At 42.4% G+C, this 27,225-nt stretch overlaps 1 protein-coding gene across 2 annotated transcripts in view; it reads right to left on the bottom strand.

The window, feature by feature from the left end:
- Positions 1–385: 385 nt before the first annotated feature.
- The window catches only part of LOC118377673 (anoctamin-9), a 46,230-nt gene continuing 19,390 nt past the window's right edge, over positions 386–27,225 (bottom strand). Inside the window, exons 8-24 of one of the 2 annotated variants that reach the window (XM_052480964.1) lie at positions 25,471–25,605; positions 25,217–25,310; positions 21,003–21,063; positions 18,727–18,809; positions 18,403–18,507; positions 15,948–16,112; positions 15,621–15,657; positions 10,590–10,701; positions 8,862–8,919; positions 8,640–8,737; positions 8,001–8,197; positions 7,323–7,475; positions 3,137–3,284; positions 1,960–2,082; positions 1,233–1,326; positions 893–1,005; positions 386–537 (exon numbers count right to left, since the gene is read on the bottom strand). In XM_052480964.1, coding sequence (XP_052336924.1) covers positions 522–537; positions 893–1,005; positions 1,233–1,326; positions 1,960–2,082; positions 3,137–3,284; positions 7,323–7,475; positions 8,001–8,197; positions 8,640–8,737; positions 8,862–8,919; positions 10,590–10,701; positions 15,621–15,657; positions 15,948–16,112; positions 18,403–18,507; positions 18,727–18,809; positions 21,003–21,063; positions 25,217–25,310; positions 25,471–25,605 — 1,792 coding nt within the window. In that variant the 3' untranslated portion in view covers positions 386–521. Of the gene's footprint in view, positions 538–892; positions 1,006–1,232; positions 1,327–1,349; positions 1,651–1,959; positions 2,083–3,136; positions 3,285–7,322; positions 7,476–8,000; positions 8,198–8,639; positions 8,738–8,861; positions 8,920–10,589; positions 10,702–15,620; positions 15,658–15,947; positions 16,113–18,402; positions 18,508–18,726; positions 18,810–21,002; positions 21,064–25,216; positions 25,311–25,470; positions 25,606–27,225 lie in introns of those variants that run through there. The other variant, XM_052480966.1, reaches the window with a different exon arrangement.

Raw genomic sequence — 27,225 nt, 5'->3', positions numbered from 1 at the left:
TTTTTCTCTCTTATCAGAAACAATAACTATATCTAGGGTCAGAAGTCACATGTCCAGCACTCTGACGTCATCTGACACAAAAAAAAAAAAAAAAATAGAAAACCAATAAAACCCAGGCGATAAGCGCTCCCTCTCCCCCCCTCTCCCCTCCCCTCCCTCCCCTCCCTCTCCCCTCCCTCCCTCTCCCTCTCCCTCTCCCTCTCCCTCTCCCCCTCCCTCTCCCTCTCCCTCCCTCTCCCCTCCCTCCCTCCCTCCCTCCCTCTCCCCCTCCCTCCCTCTCCCTCTCCCCCTCCCCCTCCCTCTCCCCCTCCCTCCCTCTCCCCCTCCCTCTCCCCCTCCCTCTCCCCCTCCCTCCCTCCCTCTCCCTCTCCCCCTCCCCCTCCCCCCCTCTCTCCACACACGACCATGTCCTCCAACAGTGCCGATAATCAGTCACATCTGAGCGGATACTGTGTCCAATGTGTTTTTTCAGACATCACTATGTCCAACATTAGAATTCTCCAAACACTGTGGCGATGTTGTCATACCTCCGATGAGCTGTAAACAACCACAAGCACATTCATTCATGTTGAGCAACATAGGAGGAAAATAGACATTTAGCGATAACAAATGCTGAATTTGACAGAAGGTTATATAGACTTCCTCTATATCCTCTTCAGAATGCATTATAAGCACATTTATAAGGCCTCATAAGGTATACATTGTGTATTAAAATGCTATATATATATCATCATTATATCACAGGTAGAATCATCTTATTCAATTATTTGTATATATTTTACACGTGATAGGGCCACACAGAGGGGCCCAGAGACTATTACAGACACCTGTGTTAATGTGAAGTACTCAAAAGACGTTTCCAGTAATATTCCCCTCTCTTTTGAAACCTTACCTGAGCTCTTCCTTCAACCTGTTGAGTTTATCAAAGAGCCTTTGATTCTTGACATCCAAGGGAACGCTGGGGACAAACCAGGCTGTGATGAATTTACATATGACCACCACGTGCTGTAAACAGAGATTACGAGGTCAGGGATGGAAGAAAACATGAATATTCAATTAATAATACGCAATTGGAAATCATATATATATATATATATATATATTTTTTTTACAAATGTCTACGTTTCAACTAGCAAATAAATGGCAAAGTTACTTCGCTCAATTTTTACTGTGAGTCGAGACAAGACATTTTTTTTTTTTAAACAAACGAGTTAGAAATATTTCTATCTTACCTCAAAGAGGATGACAAAAGCAAAGCGCACGGCTAAAATGAGCCAGAACTGAGGAGTCAAGCTGTAGTCTTCATTACTTCTATAATCTTTATAACTGGCGACAGAGAGAGAGAGAGAAAACGCAGACATTCAAATACCAAATCAATGACTAAGCGAAGAATCCTTGGAGGGATCAATGGAATTAACCAAGGACAAGTACTAAATACAAGCAAATGAAAAAAAAAAAAAATCTTTTTTTAATTATCATTCATTTCCTAGTATAAAGGCACAACTTATGCATATTTATTTCCTTTCCTTGAGGAAGTACAGTTCCCGCTCAGCCCAGTCAAAACTGTTCGCTGCTCTGGCCCCCCAATGGTGGAACAAACTCTCTCACGACGCCAGGACAGCGGAGTCAATCACCACCTTCCGGAGACACCTGAAACCCCACCTCTTTAAGGAATACCTAGGATAGGATAAAGTAATCCTTCTCACCCCCCTTAAAAGATTTAGATGCACTATTGTAAAGTGGCTGTTCCACTGGATGTCTTAAGGTGAATGCACCAATTTGTAAGTCGCTCTGGATAAGAGCGTCTGCTAAATTACTTAAATGTAAAATGTAATGTAAATGTTGTTTCAATCAATTCTAGAAATAATACTGATAAATCCTCTGGACTACCCCTGTTTTAAAAATGGACAACATGGACATCATTTCGGTGCTGATTAAAGGCTGGAAAGGGGTATGAACCTGCAGTAGGAGACATTCTGTCCGCTAGGCGTCACCATCTGGTCCGGTGAGAACTCATTATAGATTCTCTGGTCGTTCATGTACACCGTGGACAGGCTGTTGTTGATGTAGCCGGCCATGCAACTATAGGACCAAAAGAATATACAGAAAGAAATGCTATCACTGTTAGCTAACATGTAGCCTGAAGGGCTACACACAACTGGCAACATTTACCATATCTTTTTTTACACCTTTTTTTAACTAGGCAAGTCAGTTAAGAACAAATTCTTATTTAAAATTACGGCCTACCAAAAGGCAAAAGGCCTCCTGCGGGGACGAGGGCCTGGGATTAAAAATAAAAAATAAAATATATAGGACAAAACACACATCACAAGAGAGACCCCCACAACACCACAAAGAGAGAGCTAAAGACAACAACATAGCAAGGCAGCAACACATGACAACAACATGGCAGCAACACAACCTGGTAGCAGTGCAAAACATGGTACAAACATTATTGGGCACAAGACAACAGCACAAAGGGCAAGAAGGTAGAGAGAACAATGCATCACGAGAAGCAGCCACAACTGTCAGTAAGAGTGTCCATGATTGAGTGTTTGAATGAAGAGACTGAGATAAAACTGTCCATTTTGAGTGTTTGAATGAATGCTTGTGTCCCAAATGGGGTCCTTCAGGCCATGGTCAAAAGTAGTGCACTACATATATAGAATAGGGTGCCAATTGGGACGTACATAGCCAGTGACACGTAAACCCGTCCCCATTCATAACAGGAACCACCGATGGCTCAGTAGGTAGAACATGTAGTGTTATACATTCACGTATTTATTTACAATTTAACTAGGCAAGTCAGTTAAGAACAAATTCTCATTTACAATGACGGCCTATGCGCCGCACTATGGGACTCCCAATCGCGTCCGGTTGTGATTCAGCCTGGATTTGAACCAGGGTGTCTGTAGCAAACACATCTAGCACTGAGATGCAGTGCCTTAGACCGCTGCGCCACTCAGGAACAGTTACCAATGTATGTGGTAATAATAATGGAAATGATCTACACACCAGGGTTAGGATCAATTCCATTTAAATTGAAAATTGGAATTTTAGATGACTTCCTGAATTGAAATGGAATTGAGCCCTAACCCTGCCGCTGCAGGCCCCGAGTCAGAATGGACAGACATACTCTATATCCGTGACCGTTCCATTGGCACACGGTCCATAATTGTAGCGGTATACAAGGCGGGGGATGAAATCTGAAGATATCCCAATAACCAGGCCGTTGGCGATGACTGCCAACACCCCGATAGCCTCCAACACATCTGTCCATACGCCTGAGGTAAGAAGCAGAAGACAACACATACATTGCAAAGTGAAATGATATAGTATACGTATACATGTCATGGTATTATATAGTATACCTATACATGTCATGGTATTATATAGTATACGTATACATGTCATGGTATTATATAGTATACCTGTACATGTCATGGTATTATATAGTATACGTATACATGTCATGGTATTATATAGTATACGTATACATGTCATGGTATTATATAGTATACCTGTACATGTCATGGTATTATATAGTATACCTGTACATGTCATGGTATTATATAGTATACCTGTACATGTCATGGTATTATATAGTATACCTATACATGTCATGGTATTATATAGTATACCTATACATGTCATGGTATTATATAGTATACCTATACATGTCATGGTATTATATAGTATACCTGTACATGTCATGGTATTATATATATATATTTTTTTATTTTACCTTTATTTAACCAGGCAAGTCAGTTAAGAACAAATTCTTATTTTCAATGACGGCCTAAGAACAGTGGGTTAACTGTCTGTTCAGGGGCAGAACAACAGATGTGTACCTTGTCAGCTCAGGGATTTGAATTTGCAACCTTTCGGTTACTAGTCCAACGCTCTAACCACTAGACTACCCTGCCGCCCCTACACTCTAACCACTAGGCTACCCTGCCACCTCTACACTCTAACCACTAGGCTACCCTGCCACCTCTACACTCTAACCACTAGGCTACCCTGCCACCTCTACACTCTAACCACTAGGCTACCCTGCCACCTCTACACTCTAACCACTAGGCTACCCTGCCACCTCTACACTCTAACCACTAGGCTACCTGCCACCTCTACACTCTAACCACTAGGCTACCCTGCCGCCTCTACACTCTAACCACTAGGCTACCTACCTCCTCTACACTCTAACCACTAGGCTACCCTGCCACCTCTACACTCTAACCACTAGGCGACCCTGCCACCTCTACACTCTAACCACTAGGCGACCCTGCCACCTCTACACTCTAACCACTAGGCTACCTGCCACCTCTACACTCTAACCACTAGGCTACCCTGCCACCTCTACACTCTAACCACTAGGCTACCCTGCCACCTCTACACTCTAACCACTAGGCTACCTGCCACCTCTACACTCTAACCACTAGGCTACCTGCCACCTCTACACTCTAACCACTAGGCTACCCTGCCACCTCTACACTCTAACCACTAGGCGACCCTGCCACCTCTACACTCTAACCACTAGGCGACCCTGCCACCTCTACACTCTAACCACTAGGCTACCTGCCACCTCTACACTCTAACCACTAGGCTACCCTGCCACCTCTACACTCTAACCACTAGGCTACCCTGCCACCTCTACACTCTAACCACTAGGCTACCTGCCACCTCTACACTCTAACCACTAGGCTACCTGCCACCTCTACACTCTAACCACTAGACTACCCTGCCACCTCTACACTCTAACCACTAGGCTACCCTGCCACCTCTACGCTCTAACCACTAGGCTACCTGCCACCTCTACACTCTAACCACTAGGCTACCTGCCACCTCTACACTCTAACCACTAGGCTACCCTGCCACCTCTACACTCTAACCACTAGGCTACCTGCCACCTCTACACTCTAACCACTAGGCTACCTGCCACCTCTACACTCTAACCACTAGGCTACCTGCCACCTCTACACTCTAACCACTAGGCTACCCTGCCACCTCTACACTCTAACCACTAGGCTACCTGCCACCTCTACACTCTAACCACTAGGCTACCTGCCACCTCTACACTCTAACCACTAGGCTACCTGCCACCTCTACACTCTAACCACTAGGCTACCCTGCCACCTCTACACTCTAACCACTAGGCTACCTGCCACCTCTACACTCTAACCACTAGGCTACCTGCCACCTCTACACTCTAACCACTAGGCTACCCTGCCACCTCTACACTCTAACCACTAGGCTACCTGCCACCTCTACACTCTAACCACTAGGCTACCTGCCACCTCTACACTCTAACCACTAGGCTACCCTGCCACCTCTACACTCTAACCACTAGGCTACCCTGCCACCTCTACACTCTAACCACTATGCTACCTGCCACCTCTACACTCTAACCACTATGCTACCTGCCACCTCTACACTCCAACCACTAGGCTACCTGCCACCTCTACACTCTAACCACTAGGCTACCCTGCCACCTCTACACTCTAACCACTAGGCTACCCTGCCACCTCTACACTCTAACCACTAGGCTACCTGCCACCTCTACACTCTAACCACTAGGCTACCCTGTCACCTCTACACTCTAACCACTAGGCTACCCTGCCACCTCTACACTCTAACCACGAGGCTACCTGCCACCTCTACACTCTAACCACTAGGTTACCCTGCCACCTCTACACTCTAACCACTAGGCTACGCTGCCACCTCTACACTCTAACCACTAGCCAACCTGCCACCTCTACACTCTAACCACTAGGCTACCTGCCACCTCTACACTCTAACCACTAGGCTACCTGCCACCTCTACACTCTAACCACTAGGCTACCCTGCCACCTCTACACTCTAACCACTAGGCTACCCTGCCACCTCTACACTCTAACCACTAGGTTACCCTGCCACCTCTACACTCTAACCACTAGGTTACCCTGCCACCTCTACACTCTAACCACTAGGCTACCCTGCCACCTCTACACTCTAACCACTAGGCTACCCTGCCACCTCTACACTCTAACCACTAGGCTACCCTGCCACCTCTACACTCTAACCACTAGGCTACCCTGCCACCTCTACACTCTAACCACTAGGCTACCCTGCCACCTCTACACTCTAACCACTAGGCTACCTGCCACCTCTCCACTCTAACCACTAGGCTACCCTGCCGCCTCTCCACTCTAACCACTAGGCTACCCTGCCGCCTCTCCACTCTAACCACTAGGCTACCCTGCCGCCTCTCCACTCTAACCACTAGGCTACCCTGCCTATACATGTCATGGTATTATATAGCTATAACGTATAGTTCAAGATGACATAAAAATATGCTATTTCCAAGCTAACAAGGAAATGGATCAAATGCTCATGAAAACATTTTTTTTAAACCAGATGATCAGATGTTCAGTACACTGTGAAGACCTGGTTTATATTTAACCAGATTATCAGATGTACACTGTGAAGACCTGGTTTATATTTAACCAGATTATCAGATGTACTCTACACTGTGAAGACCTTGTTTATATTTAACCAGATTATCAGATGTACTCTACACTGTGAAGACCTTGTTTATATTTAACCAGATTATCAGATGTACTCTACACTGTGAAGACCTCGTTTATATTTAACCAGATTATCAGATGTACTCTACACTGTGAAGACCTCGTTTATATTTAACCAGATTATCAGATGTACTCTACACTGTGAAGACCTCGTTTATATTTAACCAGATTATCAGATGTACTCTACACTGTGAAGACCTCGTTTATATTTAACCAGATTATCAGATGTACTCTACACTGTGAAGACCTCGTTTATATTTAACCAGATTATCAGATGTACTCTACACTGTGAAGACCTCATTTATATTTAACCAGATAATCAGATGTACTCTACACTGTGAAGACCTCATTTATATTTAACCAGATTATCAGATGTACTCTACACTGTGAAGACCTTGTTTATATTTAACCAGATTATCAGATGTACACTGTGAAGACCTGGTTTATATTTAACCAGATTATCAGATGTACTCTACACTGTGAAGACCTCGTTTATATTTAACCAGATTATCAGATGTACTCTACACTGTGAAGACCTCATTTATATTTAACCAGATAATCAGATGTACTCTACACTGTGAAGACCTCATTTATATTTAACCAGATTATCAGATGTACTCTACACTGTGAAGACCTTGTTTATATTTAACCAGATTATCAGATGTACTCTACACTGTGAAGACCTGGTTTATATTTAACCAGATTATCAGATGTACTCTACACTGCGAAGACCTCGTTCATAAACGTTCTGTTTCTCACCGATGTCGTTGGTCTTCTTGGGTACCATCCTGCGCTCCAAACTGACCATCTTGATGGCGTCGAGCCGTATCTCTATGATGTTGTTGATTAAGGCCAGCAGGGGAGCCAAGGGGAACGCAGCCACAAAGATGGTGGTGAAACTGAACTGGAGGACTGGGGAGGAAACAAAACAATACAATCCAGTCTCAAACTAACTAGGACTTCAATGACATGTACCCACAAAGCATATGGCCTCTGGTCCAATATTCACACTAAACACACCACTTACAACGAAAGCAATGTATTGGGCATGTGTAGCAGAAAGCATCACTATTGACTTCCTGAGACCAAGGAGGAGCACAGTTTCCTGTGAAATACCTTGGCTTTTCTGTGTCAGTGGTATTGATGGTGCTACTTGAGTGTGTTGTGTTGAACGCTATGGGTGGAACTTCCACTCACCGACTCGTGCATTCTGAGCGCTCCCGTTAAGGTCATTTGGTAGAGAGCATGGCAACGCCAAGTTGGTGGGTTTGATTCCCGGCACCACCCATACGAATAATGTAAGACTGTAAGACTCTTTTGATAAAAAGAGTCTGCTAAATGGTATATCATTATATACGTTATGCTAGTGTGGATATTAGAACATAACCTCTCAATAGGCTGAACCCTGACCCCTTGCCCTGGTCATCTGTGACATACCCATCTCCAGGAACTCGTTGAAGAGGCTGAAAGAGTTCACGTCGTTGAGACGGTAGTTTCTTAGCCAATCACTGAGCTTGCAGATCTCACACAGCTCTTCCCACCGATTGGTCTGTTGGTCTGCCTTCTTGTAACAGTGGGGACACTTCCTCTGTAGCTTCTTAGTCCTCCGCCTCTTTAGCCACCTGTTGAACCAGCTGTACACAGAGACAGGAAACAGCTCTGAATGATGGACCTGGGCACTCCAATTGGACAGACCATTCAGTATAGGGTCCTGGTCTGGTTTAGTGGGAGCTATGCCAACCCCTGACCACACACAGATCCTTGGTCTTAGCACTAACTTTATGTATGTCCTGTTTCATTCATGTCTAACCCAAATCTGTTCATAACAATAAGATATGTAAATCAACTTTCCCTCATCAACATACACTGCAGCAATGTACTTGTGTTGATGTAGACTTACGGGTCTCAGAACTAAGAGATGTACTTGTGTTGATGTAGACTTACGGGCCTCAGAACTAAGTGATGTACTTGTGTTGATGTAGACTTACGGGCCTCAGAACTAAGTGATGTACTTGTGTTGATGTAGACTTACGGGCCTCAGAACTAAGAGATGTACTTGTGTTGATGTAGACTTACGGGCCCCCGAACTCAAAGACGTTGCTGATGGTTTGTTTCAGAACCATAATGATGGCCATCTGGATGAAAAGGTCTGTGAGGCAGCCACTGGGGTGGCACTGCATGGGGACGAGACAGGAACAACATACAGCATTTAGCTAGCATCAGGTAAATTTCTACTCCCATTTCAACAGTATTTGTGAAGGATAATCAAATTGTTAGAAATGTTTCAGGATCCCTCACCTCCTCCAGCCTCCACTTCCCTGCTATCCGCACGTAGCCACCGGGGTGTCCATTTATCCTGAGGAGAGCAACCAACATGTCACTACTCTTAACATCGTCCAACATGTCACTACTCTGAATCAACATGTCACTACTCTTAACCAACATGTCACTACTCTTAACATCGTCCAACATGTCACTACTCTGAATCAACATGTCACTACTCTTAACCAACATGTCACTACTCTTAACATCGTCCAACATGTCTCTACTCTTAACATCGTCCAACATGTCACTACTCTTAACCAACATGTCACTACTCTTAACCAACATGTCACTACTCTTAACCAACATGTCACTACTCTTAACCAACATGTCACTACTCTTAACATCGTCCAACATGTCACTACTCTTAACCAACATGTCACTACTCTTAACCAACATGTCACTACTCTTAACCAACATGTCACTACTCTTAACCAACATGTCACTACTCTTAACCAACATGTCACTACTCTTAACCAACATGTCACTACTCTTAACATCGTCCAACATGTCACTACTCTGAATCAACATGTCACTACTCTTAACCAACATGTCACTACTCTTAACCAACATGTCACTACTCTTAACATCGTCCAACATGTCACTACTCTTAACATCGTCCAACATGTCACTACTCTTAACCAACATGTCACTACTCTTAACCAACATGTCACTACTCTTAACCAACATGTCACTACTCTTAACCAACATGTCACTACTCTTAACATCGTCCAACATGTCACTACTCTTAACCAACATGTCACTACTCTTAACATCGTCCAACATGTCACTACTCTTAACCAACATGTCACTACTCTTAACCAACATGTCACTACTCTTAACCAACATGTCACTACTCTTAACCAACATGTCACTACTCTTAACCAACATGTCACTACTCTTAACATCATCCAACATGTCACTACTCTTAACATCGTCCAACATGTCTCTACTCTTAACATCGTCCAACATGTCACTACTCTTAACCAACATGTCACTACTCTTTTTTTAAACTTTTATTTAACTAGGCAAGTCAGTTAAGAACAAATTCTTATTTTCAATGACGGCCTAGGAACAGTGGGTTAACTGCCTGTTCATGGGCAGAACGACAGCTTTGTACCTTGTCAGCTCGGGGGTTTGAACTTGCAACCTTCCGGTTGGTTACTAGTCCAACGCTCTAACCACTAGGCTACCCTGCCGCCCCAAATCTGATCAACAAAAAGGAAGAAACTCCAGCACACCGTTGATCTTTAGGATGCTCCACAAACAATGTAATGGAACTCAAACCTGTCAGGCTTGTTTCTTTCTCTTCTCTACGTTCACAAACACTCTTCATCATACCAGATGATTAGACTGTGGAGGTCTCACCTGCCCAGGAAGAATGTAATGGAACTCAAACCTGTCAGGCTTGTTTCTTTCTCTTCTCTACGTTCACAAACACTCTTCATCATACCAGATGATTAGACTGTGGAGGTCTCACCTGCCCAGGAAGAATGTAATGGAACTCAAACCTGTCAGGCTTGTTTCTTTCTCTTCTCTACGTTCACAAACACTCTTCATCATACCAGATGATTAGACTGTGGAGGTCTCACCTGCCCAGGAAGAATGTAATGGAACTCAAACCTGTCAGGCTTGTTTCTTTCTCTTCTCTACGTTCACAAACACTCTTCATCATACCAGATGATTAGACTGTGGAGGTCTCACCTGCCCAGGAAGAAGGCAACGTAGAAGAGAGAGGAGAAGAGGGTGAAGAACTGGAAGGTAAACATCTTGACGGTGAAACTTCTCTCAGAGGCAGCAAACGACTGATTCTCCTCTGAAAGACAAAACCAAATGTGAACACTTCTAAATCTCAACTACACCACAAGATGACAGTCTACAAAGTACCTATCGAAAGGCAGTCCCCCTCCAGGATTCTTGCGATTCTGTGATTGCAAAACCAACAATTCCCCGCATATTATGCGAGGTTTGCAAATTTGACAAATCACGGAACTATTTCCGCATAATATGATTCAATCATAATGCCAGGATTAGGTATAACATGTATTAGTCCTGATGCTGGATGCCAGGATTAGGTATAACATGTATTAGTCCCGATGCTGGATGCCAGGATTAGGTATAACATGTATTAGTCCTGATGCTGGATGCCAGGATTAGGTATAACATGTATTAGTCCGATGCTGAATGCCAGGATTAGGTATAACATGTATTAGTCCCGATGCTGAATGCCAGGATTAGGTATAACATGTATTAGTCCCGATGCTGGATGCCAGGATTAGGTATAACATGTATTAGTCCCGATGCTGGATGCCAGGATTAGGTATAACATGTATTAGTCCTGATGCTGGATGCCAGGATTAGGTATAACATGTATTAGTCCTGATGCTGGATGGCAGGATTAGGTATAACATGTATTAGTCCCGATGCTGGATGCCAGGATTAGGTATAACATGTATTAGTCCTGATGCTGGATGCCAGGATTAGGTATAACATGTATTAGTCCCGATGCTGGATGCCAGGATTAGGTATAACATGTATTAGTCCCGATGCTGGATGCCAGGATTAGGTATAACATGTATTAGTCCTGATGCTGGATGCCAGGATTAGGTATAACATGTATTAGTCCTGATGCTGGATGCCAGGATTAGGTATAACATGTATTAGTCCTGATGCTGGATGCCAGGATTAGGTATAACATGTATTAGTCCTGATGCTGGATGCCAGGATTAGGTATAACATGTATTAGTCCCGATGCTGGATGCCAGGATTAGGTATAACATGTATTAGTCCTGATGCTGGATGCCAGGATTAGGTATAACATGTATTAGTCCCGATGCTGGATGCCAGGATTAGGTATAACATGTATTAGTCCCGATGCTGGATGCCAGGATTAGGTATAACATGTATTAGTCCCGATGCTGGATGCCAGGATTAGGTATAACATGTATTAGTCCTGATGCTGGATGCCAGGATTAGGTATAACATGTATTAGACCGATGCTGGATGGCAGGATTAGGTATAACATGTATTAGTCCCGATGCTGGATGGCAGGATTAGGTATAACATGTATTAGTCCCGATGCTGGATGGCAGGATTAGGTATAACATGTATTAGTCCTGATGCTGGATGCCAGGATTAGGTATAACATGTATTAGACCGATGCTGAATGCCAGGATTAGGTATAACATGTATTAGTCCCGATGCTGGATGGCAGGATTAGGTATAACATGTATTAGTCCCGATGCTGAATGCCAGGATTAGGTATAACATGTATTAGTCCCGATGCTGAATGCCAGGATTAGGTATAACATGTATTAGTCCCGATGCTGGATGGCAGGATTAGGTATAACATGTATTAGTCCTGATGCTGGATGCCAGGATTAGGTATAACATGTATTAGTCCTGATGCTGGATGCCAGGATTAGGTATAACATGTATTAGTCCTGATGCTGGATGCCAGGATTAGGTATAACATGTATTAGTCCCGATGCTGGATGGCAGGATTAGGTATAACATGTATTAGTACCGATGCTGGATGCCAGGATTAGGTATAACATGTATTAGTCCTGATGCTGGATGCCAGGATTAGGTATAACATGTATTAGACCGATGCTGAATGCCAGGATTAGGTATAACATGTATTAGACCGATGCTGAATGCCAGGATTAGGTATAACATGTATTAGTCCCGATGCTGAATGCCAGGATTAGGTATAACATGTATTAGTCCCGATGCTGGATGCCAGGATTAGGTATAACATGTATTAGTCCCGATGCTGGATGCCAGGATTAGGTATAACATGTATTAGTCCTGATGCTGGATGCCAGGATTAGGTATAACATGTATTAGTCCTGATGCTGGATGCCAGGATTAGGTATAACATGTATTAGTACCGATGCTGGATGGCAGGATTAGGTATAACATGTATTAGTCCCGATGCTGGATGCCAGGATTAGGTATAACATGTATTAGTCCTGATGCTGGATGCCAGGATTAGGTATAACATGTATTAGACCGATGCTGAATGCCAGGATTAGGTATAACATGTATTAGACCGATGCTGAATGCCAGGATTAGGTATAACATGTATTAGACCGATGCTGAATGCCAGGATTAGGTATAACATGTATTAGTCCCGATGCTGGATGCCAGGATTAGGTATAACATGTATTAGTCCCGATGCTGGATGCCAGGATTAGGTATAACATGTATTAGTCCCGATGCTGGATGGCAGGATTAGGTATAACATGTATTAGTCCCGATGCTGGATGCCAGGATTAGGTATAACATGTATTAGTCCTGATGCTGGATGCCAGGATTAGGTATAACATGTATTAGACCGATGCTGAATGCCAGGATTAGGTATAACATGTATTAGACCGATGCTGAATGCCAGGATTAGGTATAACATGTATTAGACCGATGCTGGATGCCAGGATTAGGTATAACATGTATTAGACCGATGCTGGATGCCAGGATTAGGTATAACATGTATTAGTCCTGATGCTGGATGCCAGGATTAGGTATAACATGTATTAGACCGATGCTGGATGCCAGGATTAGGTATAACATGTATTAGACCGATGCTGGATGCCAGGATTAGGTATAACATGTATTAGACCGATGCTGGATGCCAGGATTACGTATAACATGTATTAGTCCTGATGCTGGATGCCAGGATTAGGTATAACATGTATTAGACCGATGCTGGATGCCAGGATTAGGTATAACATGTATTAGACCGATGCTGGATGCCAGGATTAGGTATAACATGTATTAGTCCTGATGCTGGATGCCAGGATTAGGTATAACATGTATTAGACCGATGCTGAATGCCAGGATTAGGTATAACATGTATTAGACCGATGCTGGATGCCAGGATTAGGTATAACATGTATTAGACCGATGCTGGATGCCAGGATTAGGTATAACATGTATTAGTCCTGATGCTGGATGCCAGGATTAGGTATAACATGTATTAGTCCTGATGCTGGATGCCAGGATTAGGTATAACATGTATTAGTCCTGATGCTGGATGCCAGGATTAGGTATAACATGTATTAGTCCTGATGCTGGATGCCAGGATTAGGTATAACATGTATTAGTCCCGATGCTGGATGCCAGGATTAGGTATAACATGTATTAGTCCTGATGCTGGATGCCAGGATTAGGTATAACATGTATTAGTCCTGATGCTGGATGCCAGGATTAGGTATAACATGTATTAGTCCTGATGCTGGATGCCAGGATTAGGTATAACATGTATTAGTCCTGATGCTGGATGCCAGGATTAGGTATAACATGTATTAGTCCCGATGCTGGATGCCAGGATTAGGTATAACATGTATTAGTCCTGATGCTGGATGCCAGGATTAGGTATAACATGTATTAGTCCCGATGCTGGATGCCAGGATTAGGTATAACATGTATTAGTCCCGATGCTGGATGCCAGGATTAGGTATAACATGTATTAGTCCCGATGCTGGATGCCAGGATTAGGTATAACATGTATTAGTCCCGATGCTGGATGCCAGGATTAGGTATAACATGTATTAGTCCCGATGCTGGATGCCAGGATTAGGTATAACATGTATTAGTCCCGATGCTGGATGCCAGGATTAGGTATAACATGTATTAGTCCCGATGCTGGATGCCAGGATTAGGTATAACATGTATTAGTCCCGATGCTGGATGCCAGGATTAGGTATAACATGTATTAGTCCCGATGCTGGATGCCAGGATTAGGTATAACATGTATTAGTCCCGATGCTGGATGCCAGGATTAGGTATAACATGTATTAGTCCCGATGCTGGATGCCAGGATTAGGTATAACATGTATTAGTCCTGATGCTGGATGCCAGGATTAGGTATAACATGTATTAGTCCCGATGCTGGATGCCATGATTAGGTATAACATGTATTAGTCCTGATGCTGGATGCCAGGATTAGGTATAACATGTATTAGTCCCGATGCTGGATGCCAGGATTAGGTATAACATGTATTAGTCCCGATGCTGGATGCCAGGATTAGGTATAACATGTATTAGTCCCGATGCTGGATGCCAGGATTAGGTATAACATGTATTAGTCCTGATGCTGGATGCCAGGATTAGGTATAACATGTATTAGTCCTGATGCTGGATGCCAGGATTAGGTATAACATGTATTAGTCCCGATGCTGGATGACAGGATTAGGTATAACATGTATTAGTCCCGATGCTGGATGCCAGGATTAGGTATAACATGTATTAGTCCCGATGCTGGATGCCAGGATTAGGTATAACATGTATTAGTCCCGATGCTGGATGCCAGGATTAGGTATAACATGTATTAGTCCTGATGCTGGATGCCAGGATTAGGTATAACATGTATTAGTCCCGATGCTGGATGCCAGGATTAGGTATAACATGTATTAGTCCTGATGCTGGATGCCAGGATTAGGTATAACATGTATTAGTCCTGATGCTGGATGCCAGGATTAGGTATAACATGTATTAGTCCCGATGCTGGATGCCAGGATTAGGTATAACATGTATTAGTCCCGATGCTGGATAACAGGATTAGGTATAACATGTATTAGAGCGATAATATGGTTCAATCAACACATCAACAAACCTTTTCCCATCAAAACATCCGAATTCCGCAGCAAATCAAGCCTTTTTTTTGCACGCAAATAATCACAAAAACTCTCCGCGAACTGAAAAGTACTTTGAATCATGTAAAATGTCACCAACCGATATCGCAGAGTTTCAGCGACACAATCCTGTTGACCTACAAGAAGAAGAAGAAGACAGTCGGATGAAGGGTCACGTTTAAAAAGGGTAGCATTACTAGCAGGATTACAGACAGGGAAATAGCCATGGGGCCACACGCAACTGATCAATCTGTACACACACACACACACACACACACACACACACACACACACACACACACACACACACACAGTCACACAGTCACACACACACACACACACACACACACACACACACACACACACACACACACACACACACACACACACACACACACACACACACACACACACACACAGTGTGTACCCGTGTCATGATGGTGATGGTGAAGTAGTGTAGCACTGCTCCTAGTATCACAGCGGCCGTGTTGGAGTGGTCACTCAGGAACTCCCATGATCCTTCAGCCAACATCACCGTGGCAACCACCCGGAACACCACCAGGGCATGGGCCAGGCCGATGATCAGCAGCAGCTATGAAGACATTCTCTTTAGGAAATACTGCTCAGAACTGTCCCTGTACAGAGCTGTCTTGATACTGCTCAGAACTGTCTCAATAAGGAGCTGTCTTGATACTGCTCAGAACTGTCCCTGTACGGAGCTGTCTTGATACTGCTCAGAACTGTCCCTGTACGGAGCTGTCTTGATACTGCTCAGAACTGTCTCAATAAGGAGCTGTCTTGATACTGCTCAGAACTGTCCCTGTACGGAGCTGTCTTGATACTGCTCAGAACTGTCCCTGTACGGAGCTGTCTTGATACTGCTCAGAACTGTCTCAATAAGGAGCTGTCTTGATACTGCTCAGAACTGTCCCTATAAGGAGCAGTCTTGATACTGCTCAGAACTGTCCCTATATGGAGCTGTCTTGATACTGTTCTGAACTGTCCCTATAAGGAGCTGTCTTGATACTGCTCAGAACTGTCCCAATACTGCTCATAACTGTCCCTATAAAGAGCAGTCTTGATACTGCTCAGAACTGTCCCTATAAGGAGCTGTCTTGATACTGCTCAGAACTGTCCCTATAAGGAGCTGTCTTGATACTGCTCAGAACTGTCCCTATATGGAGCTGTCTTGATACTGCTCAGAACTGTCCCTATATGGAGCTGTCTTGATACTGCTCATAACTGTCCCTATAAGAAGCTGTCTTGATACTGTTCTGAACTGTCCCTATAAGAAGCTGTCTTGATACTGCTCATAACTGTCCCTATAAGAAGCTGTCTTGATACTGCTCTGAACTGTCCCTATAAGAAGCTGTCTTGATACTGCTCTGAACTGTCCCTATAAGAAGCTGTCTTGATACTGCTCATAACTGTCCCTATAAGAAGCTGTCTTGATACTGCTCTGAACTGTCCCTATAAGAAGCTGTCTTGATACTGCTCTGAACTGTCCCTATAAGAAGCTGTCTTGATACTGCTCTGAACTGTCCCTATAAGAAGCTGTCTTGATACTGCTCTGAACTGTCCCTATAAGAAGCTGTCTTGATACTGCTCATAACTGTCCCTATAAGAAGCTGTCTTGATACTGCTCTGAACTGTCCCTATAAGAACCTGTCTTGATACGGCTCTGAACTGTCCCTATAAGAAGCTGTCTTGATACTGCTCTGAACTGTCCCTATAAGAAGCTGTCTTGATACTGCTCTGAACTGTCCCTATAAGAAGCTGTCTTGATACTGCTCAGAACTGTCCCTATAAGAAGCTGTCTTGATACTGTTCTGAACTGTCCCTATAAGAAGTTGTCTTGATACTGTTCTGAACTGTCCCTATAAGAAGTTGTCTTGATACGGCTCAGAACTGTCCCTATAAGAAGCTGTCTTGATACTGCTCTGAACTGTCCCTATAAGAACCTGTCTTGATACTGCTCTGAACTGTCCCTATAAGAAGCTGTCTTGATACTGCTCTGAACTGTCCCTATAAGAACCTGTCTTGATACTGCTCTGAACTGTCCCTATAAGGAGCTGTCTTGATACTGCTCAGAACTGTCCCTATAAGGAGCTGTCTTGATACTGCTCAGAACTGTCCCAATACTGTTCAGAACTGTCCCTATAAGGAGCTGTCTTGATACTGCTCAGAACTGTCCTAATACTGTTCAGAACTGTCCCTATAAGGAGCTGTCTTGATACTGCTCAGAACTGTCCCTATAAGGAGCTGTCTTGATACTGCTCAGAACTGTCCCTATAAGGAGCTGTCTTGATACTGCTCAGAACTGTCCCTATAAGGAGCTGTCTTGATACTGCTCAGAACTGTCCCTATAAGGAGCTGTCTTGATACTGCTCAGAACTGTCCCTATAAGGAGCTGTCTTGATACTGCTCAGAACTGTCCCTATAAGGAGCTGTCTTGATACTGCTCAGAACTGTCCCAATACTGTTCAGAACTGTCCCAATAAGGAGCTGTCTTGATATTGCTCAGAACTGTCCATATAAGGAGCTGTCTTGATACTGCTCAGAACTGTCCCAATACTGTTCAGAACTGTCCCTATAAGAAGCTGTCTTGATACTGCTCTGAACTGTCCCTTTAAGAAGCTGTCTTGATATTGCTCAGAACTGTCCCTATAAGGAGCTGTCTTGATATTGCTCAGAACTGTCCCTATAAGGAGCTGTCCTAATACTGCTCAGAACTGTCCCAATACTGTTCAGAACTGTCCCTATAAGGAGCTGTCTTGAGATGAAGCCAGATTCATCTTTAGAGCATCATTTGTGGGCCAGATGTGCCTTTCAAAGTGGTTTCAAACAAGCCGTTTGTAAAAATAAATAAAAGATGCACTGACTATAAGAGTGACCAGGATGAGGACCAGGGTGCTGCGTAGGTAGGAGTGCTTGTGTTCCTTAGGCGCACATTCTGCATTGTTCACTATGTCCAGGATCAGCTCCTCCTACAGATAGGGGAACATAGGGTTATTATAACACCCCCACCAGTTTCACAGGGCCCTATTCCAAGGGGTTCGGTCAGGACATGTACATATACAGATAGCTATACCTATTTTTACTTTAAATTATTTTTATTTTATTTTTATCTGATCTTTTTTTTTTTTTTTTTTAAGATCAGAAAACAAAAGTTGACCAAAAAGAGAATGTGTTTCGTGGGACCATACCTCCTCCTCACACCAGTCGAACACCTTCCATTTACATGTATAGGAGGCTCTGTGTCGTTTCCAGAACTCCAGGAACAAGGTGGCTGGAGAAACAACGACAGCAGTATTGTATCTCAGCGCTAAAACCACAACATATCTGTAAGGTACTACCGTATGCAAGACTACCCCATAATAACATATCTGTAAGGTACTACCGTATGCAAAACTACCCCATAATAACATATCTTTAAGGTACTACCATGTGCAAGACTACCCCATTATAGCATAAAAAACAACAACATGAGAGATATTTTAAAGACATTGATAGAATCATCCTCGCCTGGTCCCAGATCTGTGTCTGCTATCTGGCCAACACCTTGTCACTCATTGTCACACCGAACGTCAAGACAATTCCAAGAGTTTAGCAAGAGAGCAGAAACAAACTGGTAACCAATGATTCCTAATAGTACAGGTGTAGGATCTTAATTTGTTGCTGGGAATTTTCAGATGAGAAATGCAGATGAGCTTCGTAATTTACATAAATTCAATGAAAACCCACACTAACACATGGTTATATTAACAGTATTCCACTTTTCATGTAACTTCATTTTGACCCGAACCACAGATCAAGCAACATTATCGACTTAACGTTTAAAATCCTTTTTTGCTGCAAGATTATTTAGTTGCAACAATACAGGTCAAATTGAGATCCTACATCTGGGGTTTTCTCAGCACTGAAAATATAACATGTCTTTTGGGAACTACTGGAGTATATAGGACTCACCCCATACTGCCATGAACATAGTAGACATATATTTAAGGTAATACCATATGTATAGACTCACTCCATACTGCCATGAACATAGACATATATTTAAGGTAATACCATAGGTATAGACTCACTCCATACTGCCATGAACATAGTAGACATATATTTAAGGTAATACCATATGTATAGACTCACTCCATACTGCCATGAACATAGACATATATTTAAGGTAATACCATAGGTATAGACTCACTCCATACTGCCATGAACATAGTAGACATATATTTAAGGTAATACCATAGGTATTATAGACTCACCTCATACTGCCATGAACATAGACATATATTTAAGGTAATACCATAGGTATAGACTCACCCCATACTGCCATGAACATAGTAGACATATATTTAAGGTAATACCATAGGTATAGACTCACCTCATACTGCCATGAACATAGTAGACATATATTTAAGGTAATACCATATGTATAGACTCACCTCATACTGCCATGAACATAGTAGACATATATTTAAGGTAATACCATAGGTATAGACTCACCTCATACTGCCATGAACATAGTAGACATATATTTAAGGTAATACCATATGTATAGACTCACTCCATACTGCCATGAACATAGTAGACATATATTTAAGGTAATACCATAGGTATAGACTCACCTCATACTGCCATGAACATAGTAGACATATATTTAAGGTAATACCATAGGTATTATAGACTCACCTCATACTGCCATGAACATAGACATATATTTAAGGTAATACCATAGGTATAGACTCACCCCATACTGCCATGAACATAGTAGACATATATTTAAGGTAATACCATAGGTATAGACTCACCTCATACTGCCATGAACATAGTAGACATATATTTAAGGTAATACCATATGTATAGACTCACCTCATACTGCCATGAACATAGTAGACATATATTTAAGGTAATACCATAGGTATAGACTCACCTCATACTGCCATGAACATAGTAGACATATATTTAAGGTAATACCATATGTATAGACTCACTCCATACTGCCATGAACATAGACATATATTTAAGGTAATACCATAGGTATAGACTCACTCCATACTGCCATGAACATAGTAGACATATATTTAAGGTAATACCATATGTATAGACTCACTCCATACTGCCATGAACATAGACATATATTTAAGGTAATACCATAGGTATAGACTCACTCCATACTGCCATGAACATAGTAGACATATATTTAAGGTAATACCATATGTATAGACTCACTCCATACTGCCATGAACATAGTAGACATATATTTAAGGTAATACCATAGGTATAGACTCACTCCATACTGCCATGAACATAGTAGACATATATTTAAGGTAATACCATAGGTATAGACTCACTCCATACTGCCATGAACATAGTAGACATATATTTAAGGTAATACCATAGGTATAGACTCACTCCATACTGCCATGAACATAGTAGACATATATTTAAGGTAATACCATAGGTATAGACTCACTCCATACTGCCATGAACATAGCAAACATAACCGTCCCCTCGTTGTCAAATAGGATGCTGACCTGTAGAGAAAGAGACCACACGTGTGAGAAACCAGCTCCACAACACATATTTCTTGTAGCAACAACACACGTTGTGGGTTTGGTGTCGAAAGAAGGATACATAGACAGAAAAAGAACCTCATAGCTACTGTCAAAATATGGTGGTGGATATTTGATTTAATGGGTCTTGTTGTTGTTGTTGTTGCTTCCACTGGTCAACGTCATCATGAACTCTACCAAGCACCAAGGACATTTTAGCCCCCAAAAAAACCTGCTTGCCTCTTCCAGTAGGCTGAAACCTGATCGTGATCAAGACGTGATCAAGACAAAGGAAATGATTTTGAACTACAGGAAAAGGAGGACTGAGCATTCTCATCGACGGGGCTGCAGTGGAGCAGGTTGAGAGCTTCAAGTTACTTGGTGTCCACATCACCAACAAACTCTCATGGTCCAAACACACTAAGACAGTCGTGAAGAGGGCACGACAAAGCCTATTCCCCCTCAGGAGACTGAAAAGATTTGGCATGGGTCCTCAGATCCTCAAAAGGTTCTACAGCTGCACCATCGAGAGCATCCTGACTGGTTGCATCACTGCCTGGTATGGAAACTGTTCGGCCCCCGATCGCAAGGCACTACAGAGGGGAATGCGTACGGCCCTGAAGAGACTATAGATGATAGAGTGGACCAGAGTGTTGGTAGCCCACCACCAAGCAAGCAGGCCAGATGGGAGAAGCAACAGAGTACACCTGTACGTGAGAACAGAGTCTGAGGAGGTGTTTGATGAGCTCATGCCCAACACCCCAACTCTGTAAGGCCTGAGACAAGTAATTTCTGAAAGTACTATAGTGCAGTAGTAGTAATGGTATAATGCAGTAATAGTAATACTATACTGCAGTAGTAGTAATAGTATAACAAGGTAGTAGTAATACTATACTGCAGTAGTAGTAATAGTATAACACAGTAGTAGTAATACTATACTGCAGTAGTAGTAATAGTATAATGCAGTAGTAGTAATAGTATAATGCAGTAGTAGAAATACTATACTGCAGTAGTAGTAATAGTATAATGCAGTAGTAGAAATACTATAATGCAGTAGTAGTAATAGTATAATGCAGTAGTAGTAATACTATACTGCAGTAGTAGTAATACTATACTGCAGTAGTAATAGTATAACACAGTAGTAGTAATAGTATAATGCAGTAGTAGTAATAGTATAATGCAGTAGTAGTAATACTATACTGCAGTAGTAGTAATAGTATACTGCAGTAGTACTAATAGTATAATGCAGTAGTAGAAATACTATACTGCAGTAGTAGTAAAAGTATAATGCAGTAATAGAAATGGTATAATGCAGTAATAGTAATACTATACTGCAGTAGTAGTAATAGTATAATGCAGTAGTAGTAATACTATACTGCAGTAGTAGTAATAGTATAATGCAGTAGTAGTAATAGTATAATGCAGTAGTAGAAATACTATAATGCAGTAGTAGTAATAGTATAATGCAGTAGTAGAAATACTATAATGCAGTAGTAGTAATAGTATAATGCAGTAGTAGTAATACTATACTGCAGTAGTAGTAATACTATACTGCAGTAGTAATAGTATAACACAGTAGTAGTAATAGTATAATGCAGTAGTAGTAATAGTATAATGCAGTAGTAGTAATACTATACTGCAGTAGTAGTAATAGTATACTGCAGTAGTACTAATAGTATAATGCAGTAGTAGAAATACTATACTGCAGTAGTAGTAAAAGTATAATGCAGTAATAGAAATGGTATAATGCAGTAATAGTAATACTATACTGCAGTAGTAGTAATAGTATAACACAGTAGTAGTAATACTATACTGCAGTAGTAGTAATAGTATAACAAGGTAGTAGTAATACTATACTGCAGTAGTAGTAATAGTATAACACAGTAGTAGTAATACTATACTGCAGTAGTAGTAATAGTATAATGCAGTAGTAGTAATAGTATAATGCAGTAGTAGAAATACTATACTGCAGTAGTAGTAATAGTATAATGCAGTAGTAGTAATACTATACTGCAGTAGTAGTAATACTATACTGCAGTAGTAGTAATAGTATAATGCAGTAGTAGTAATACTATACTGCAGTAGTAGTAATAGTATACTGCAGTAGTAGTAATAGTATACTGCAGTAGTAGTAATAGTATAATGCAGTAGTAGAAATACTATACTGCAGTAGTAGTAATAGTATAATGCAGTAGTAGAAATAGTATAATGCAGTAGTAGTAATAGTATAATGCAGTAGTAGTAATAGTATAACACAGTAGTAGTAATACTATACTGCAGTAGTAGTAATAGTATAATGCAGTAGTAGTAATAGTATAATGCAGTAGTAGAAATACTATACTGCAGTAGTAGTAATAGTATAATGCAGTAGTAGAAATACTATAATGCAGTAGTAGTAATAGTATAATGCAGTAGTAGTAATACTATACTGCAGTAGTAGTAATACTATACTGCAGTAGTAATAGTATAACACAGTAGTAGTAATAGTATAATGCAGTAGTAGTAATAGTATAATGCAGTAGTAGTAATACTATACTGCAGTAGTAGTAATAGTATACTGCAGTAGTAGTAATAGTATAATGCAGTAGTAGAAATACTATACTGCAGTAGTAGTAAAAGTATAATGCAGTAATAGAAATGGTATAATGCAGTAATAGTAATACTATACTGCAGTAGTAGTAATAGTATAACACAGTAGTAGTAATACTATACTGCAGTAGTAGTAATAGTATAACAAGGTAGTAGTAATACTATACTGCAGTAGTAGTAATAGTATAACACAGTAACAGGCGAGCCACAAACAGACAAATAACAGCGCAGTACAACAGTGGTGTGCAGAACGGCATCTCGGAACGCACAACTTGTCGATCTTTGTCACGGATGGTTATTACAGCAGACAACCACAGCAGGTTCCACTCCTATCAGCTAAAAACAAGAAGAAGCGTCTCTAGTGGGCACGCCATCACCAGCACCGGACAATTTAGGAGTGGAAAAAACATTGCCTGGTCCAACAAATCCCAGTTCCTGTTACGTCATGATGATGGCAGAGTCAGTATTTGGCATAAGCAGCATGAGTCCATGGACCCGTCCTGCCTGATGTCAACGGTACAGGCTCGTGGTGGTGGTGTCCTGGTGAGGGGAATGTTTTCCTGGAGCACGTTAGGTCCCTTGATACCAGATAAGCAACGATTGAATGCCACAGCGTATCTGAACATTGTTGCTGACCAAACCCAATAGAGTATCATTGGGATGAGATGGAACGGGCTGTTGGCAGCGTGACTGTACCACGGTCCAATCTGCAGCAAATGTGTGATGCCATCGCGTCAGCACGAATCAACATCCCTGTGGAACGTTTCTGACGCCGTGTAGAATCCATGCTGTGAAGGCTCCCGAGTGGGTCAGCACGAATCAACATCCCTGTGGAACGTTCCCGACGCCGTGTAGAATCCATGCTGTGAAGGCTCCCGAGTGGGTCAGCAGTCTACGCCACTGCATTACAGTGCTGAGGCTCCACTACAGACTGGGGTTCGATTCCAGGCTGTGTCACAGACGGATGTGACCGGGAGCCCCAGGGGCAAGGCACAATTTGCCCAGCGTCGTCTGGGTTAGGGGAGGGTTCCCTTGGATCTAGCGACTCCTAGTGGCGGGCTGGGCGCCTGCAAGCTGACGTCTGTTGTCAGGCCAATGGTGTTTCCTGCGACACATCAGTGCTGCTGGCTTCGGCGTTAAGCGAGCAGTGTGTTAAGAAGCAGCACGGCGGGGCGGGTCGTGTTTCGGAGGACACATGTATCAACCTTCGCAGTGTTGAGACAAGATCATAACTACCAATTGAATATCACTAAATTCAGGAAAAATTGCACCCCCCACCCCTCCAAAAAAATGTATAATCCATGCGCTGAACAATTCAGGCTGTTCTGGAGGCAAATGATTTGTATTGATACTTGTCGAGTTGTATTGTTTTTCGAAGAAAATATATATTTTTTACTAATGAGTGAGTGAGTGACCGCGTGAGTGAGTGAGTGAGCGCGTGAGTGAGTGAGTGAGTGAGTGAGTGAGTGAGTGAGTGAGTGAGTGAGTGAGTGAGTGAGTGAGTGCATGAGCGAGTGAGTGAGTGAGTGAGTGCATGAGTGCCTACCTTGGCGTAAAGGCAGGTATCGCTGAGTAGCCACACTTTGCATCTCTTGTCACACAGAGGACACATGATCGTGTTCGACTCACACACCTCCTTTCTACAAGAAAAAACATTATTAACCAGGTGGAGGGTTATTACATAGTAATATTACACACACAGTCCACACACACACACACACACACAGTCCACACACACACACACTCACAGTCCACACACACACACACACACACTCACAGTCCACACACACAGACACTCACATAAGTGGCGAGGTCTTGTAGAAAGCCAGCGCGTAGAGGAAGACAATGACCCCTAACAGAGCTGCAGGGAGCAACAGAAGCGTGTACCAGCCCAGCCAGAGGTAATACAGGGCCACCTTCTCTCCAAAGTAGTTCCTGACAGGGACAAGATAAAGACAGACAGGTATCAAGATATAGACAGACAGGTGACAAGATAAAGACAGACAGGTATCAAGATATAGACAGACAGGTGTCCAGGTAAAGACAGACAGGTGACAAGATAAAGACAGACAGGTATCAAGATATAGACAGACAGGTGTCCAGGTAAAGACAGACAGGTGACAAGATAAAGACAGACAGGTGACAAGATATAGACAGACAGGTGACAAGATAAAGACAGACAGGTGTCCAGGTAAAGACAGACAGGTGTCAAGATAAAGACAGACAGGTGTCAAGATAAAGACAGACAGGTGACAAGATAAAGACAGACAGGTGTCCAGGTAAAGACAGACAGGTGTCCAGGTAAAGACAGACAGGTGACAAGATAAAGACAGACAGGTGACAAGATAAAGACAGACAGGTGACAAGATAAAGACAGACAGGTGTCAAGATATAGACAGACAGGTGTCAAGATAAAGACAGACAGGTGTCAAGATAAAGACAGACAGGTGACAAGATAAAGACAGACAGGTGACAAGATAAAGACAGACAGGTGTCAAGATATAGACAGACAGGTGACAAGATATAGACAGACAGGTGACAAGATAAAGACAGACAGGTGACAAGATAAAGACAGACAGGTGACAAGATATAGACAGACAGGTGTCAAGATATAGACAGACAGGTGACAAGATAAAGACAGACAGGTGACAAGATAAAGACAGACAGGTGACAAGATATAGACAGACAGGTGTCAAGATAAAGACAGACAGGTGACAAGATAAAGACAGACAGGTGACAAGATAAAGACAGACAGGTGTCAAGATAAAGACAGACAGGTGACAAGATAAAGACAGACAGGTGACAAGATAAAGACAGACAGGTGACAAGATAAAGACAGACAGGTGACAAGATAAAGACAGACAGGTGACAAGATAAAGACAGACAGGTGTCAAGATAAAGACAGACAGGTGACAAGATAAAGACAGACAGGTGTCAAGATAAAGACAGACAGGTGACAAGATAAAGACAGACAGGTGTCCAGGTAAAGACAGACAGGTGACAAGATAAAGACAGACAGGTGACAAGATAAAGACAGACAGGTGTCAAGGTAAAGACAGACAGGTGACAAGATAAAGACAGACAGGTGTCAAGATAAAGACAGACAGGTGACAAGATAAAGACAGACAGGTGTCCAGGTAAAGACAGACAGGTGACAAGATAAAGACAGACAGGTGACAAGATAAAGACAGACAGGTGACAAGATAAAGACAGACAGGTGACAAGATAAAGACAGACAGGTGTCCAGGTAAAGACAGACAGGTGACAAGATAAAGACAGACAGGTGACAAGATAAAGACAGACAGGTGACAAGATATAGACAGACAGGTGACAAGATATAGACAGACAGGTGACAAGATAAAGACAGACAGGTGTCAAGATAAAGACAGACAGGTGACAAGATAAAGACAGACAGGTGACAAGATAAAGACAGACAGGTGTCAAGATAAAGACAGACAGGTGACAAGATAAAGACAGACAGGTGACAAGATAAAGACAGACAGGTGACAAGATAAAGACAGACAGGTGACAAGATATAGACAGACAGGTGTCAAG

Source organism: Oncorhynchus keta, chromosome 26 (genome assembly GCF_023373465.1).
Source record: "Oncorhynchus keta strain PuntledgeMale-10-30-2019 chromosome 26, Oket_V2, whole genome shotgun sequence".
NCBI lineage: Eukaryota > Metazoa > Chordata > Actinopteri > Salmoniformes > Salmonidae > Oncorhynchus > Oncorhynchus keta.
The sequence above is the reverse complement of the archived record's forward strand: the minus strand, read 5'-3'. Positions and strand labels throughout refer to the sequence as shown.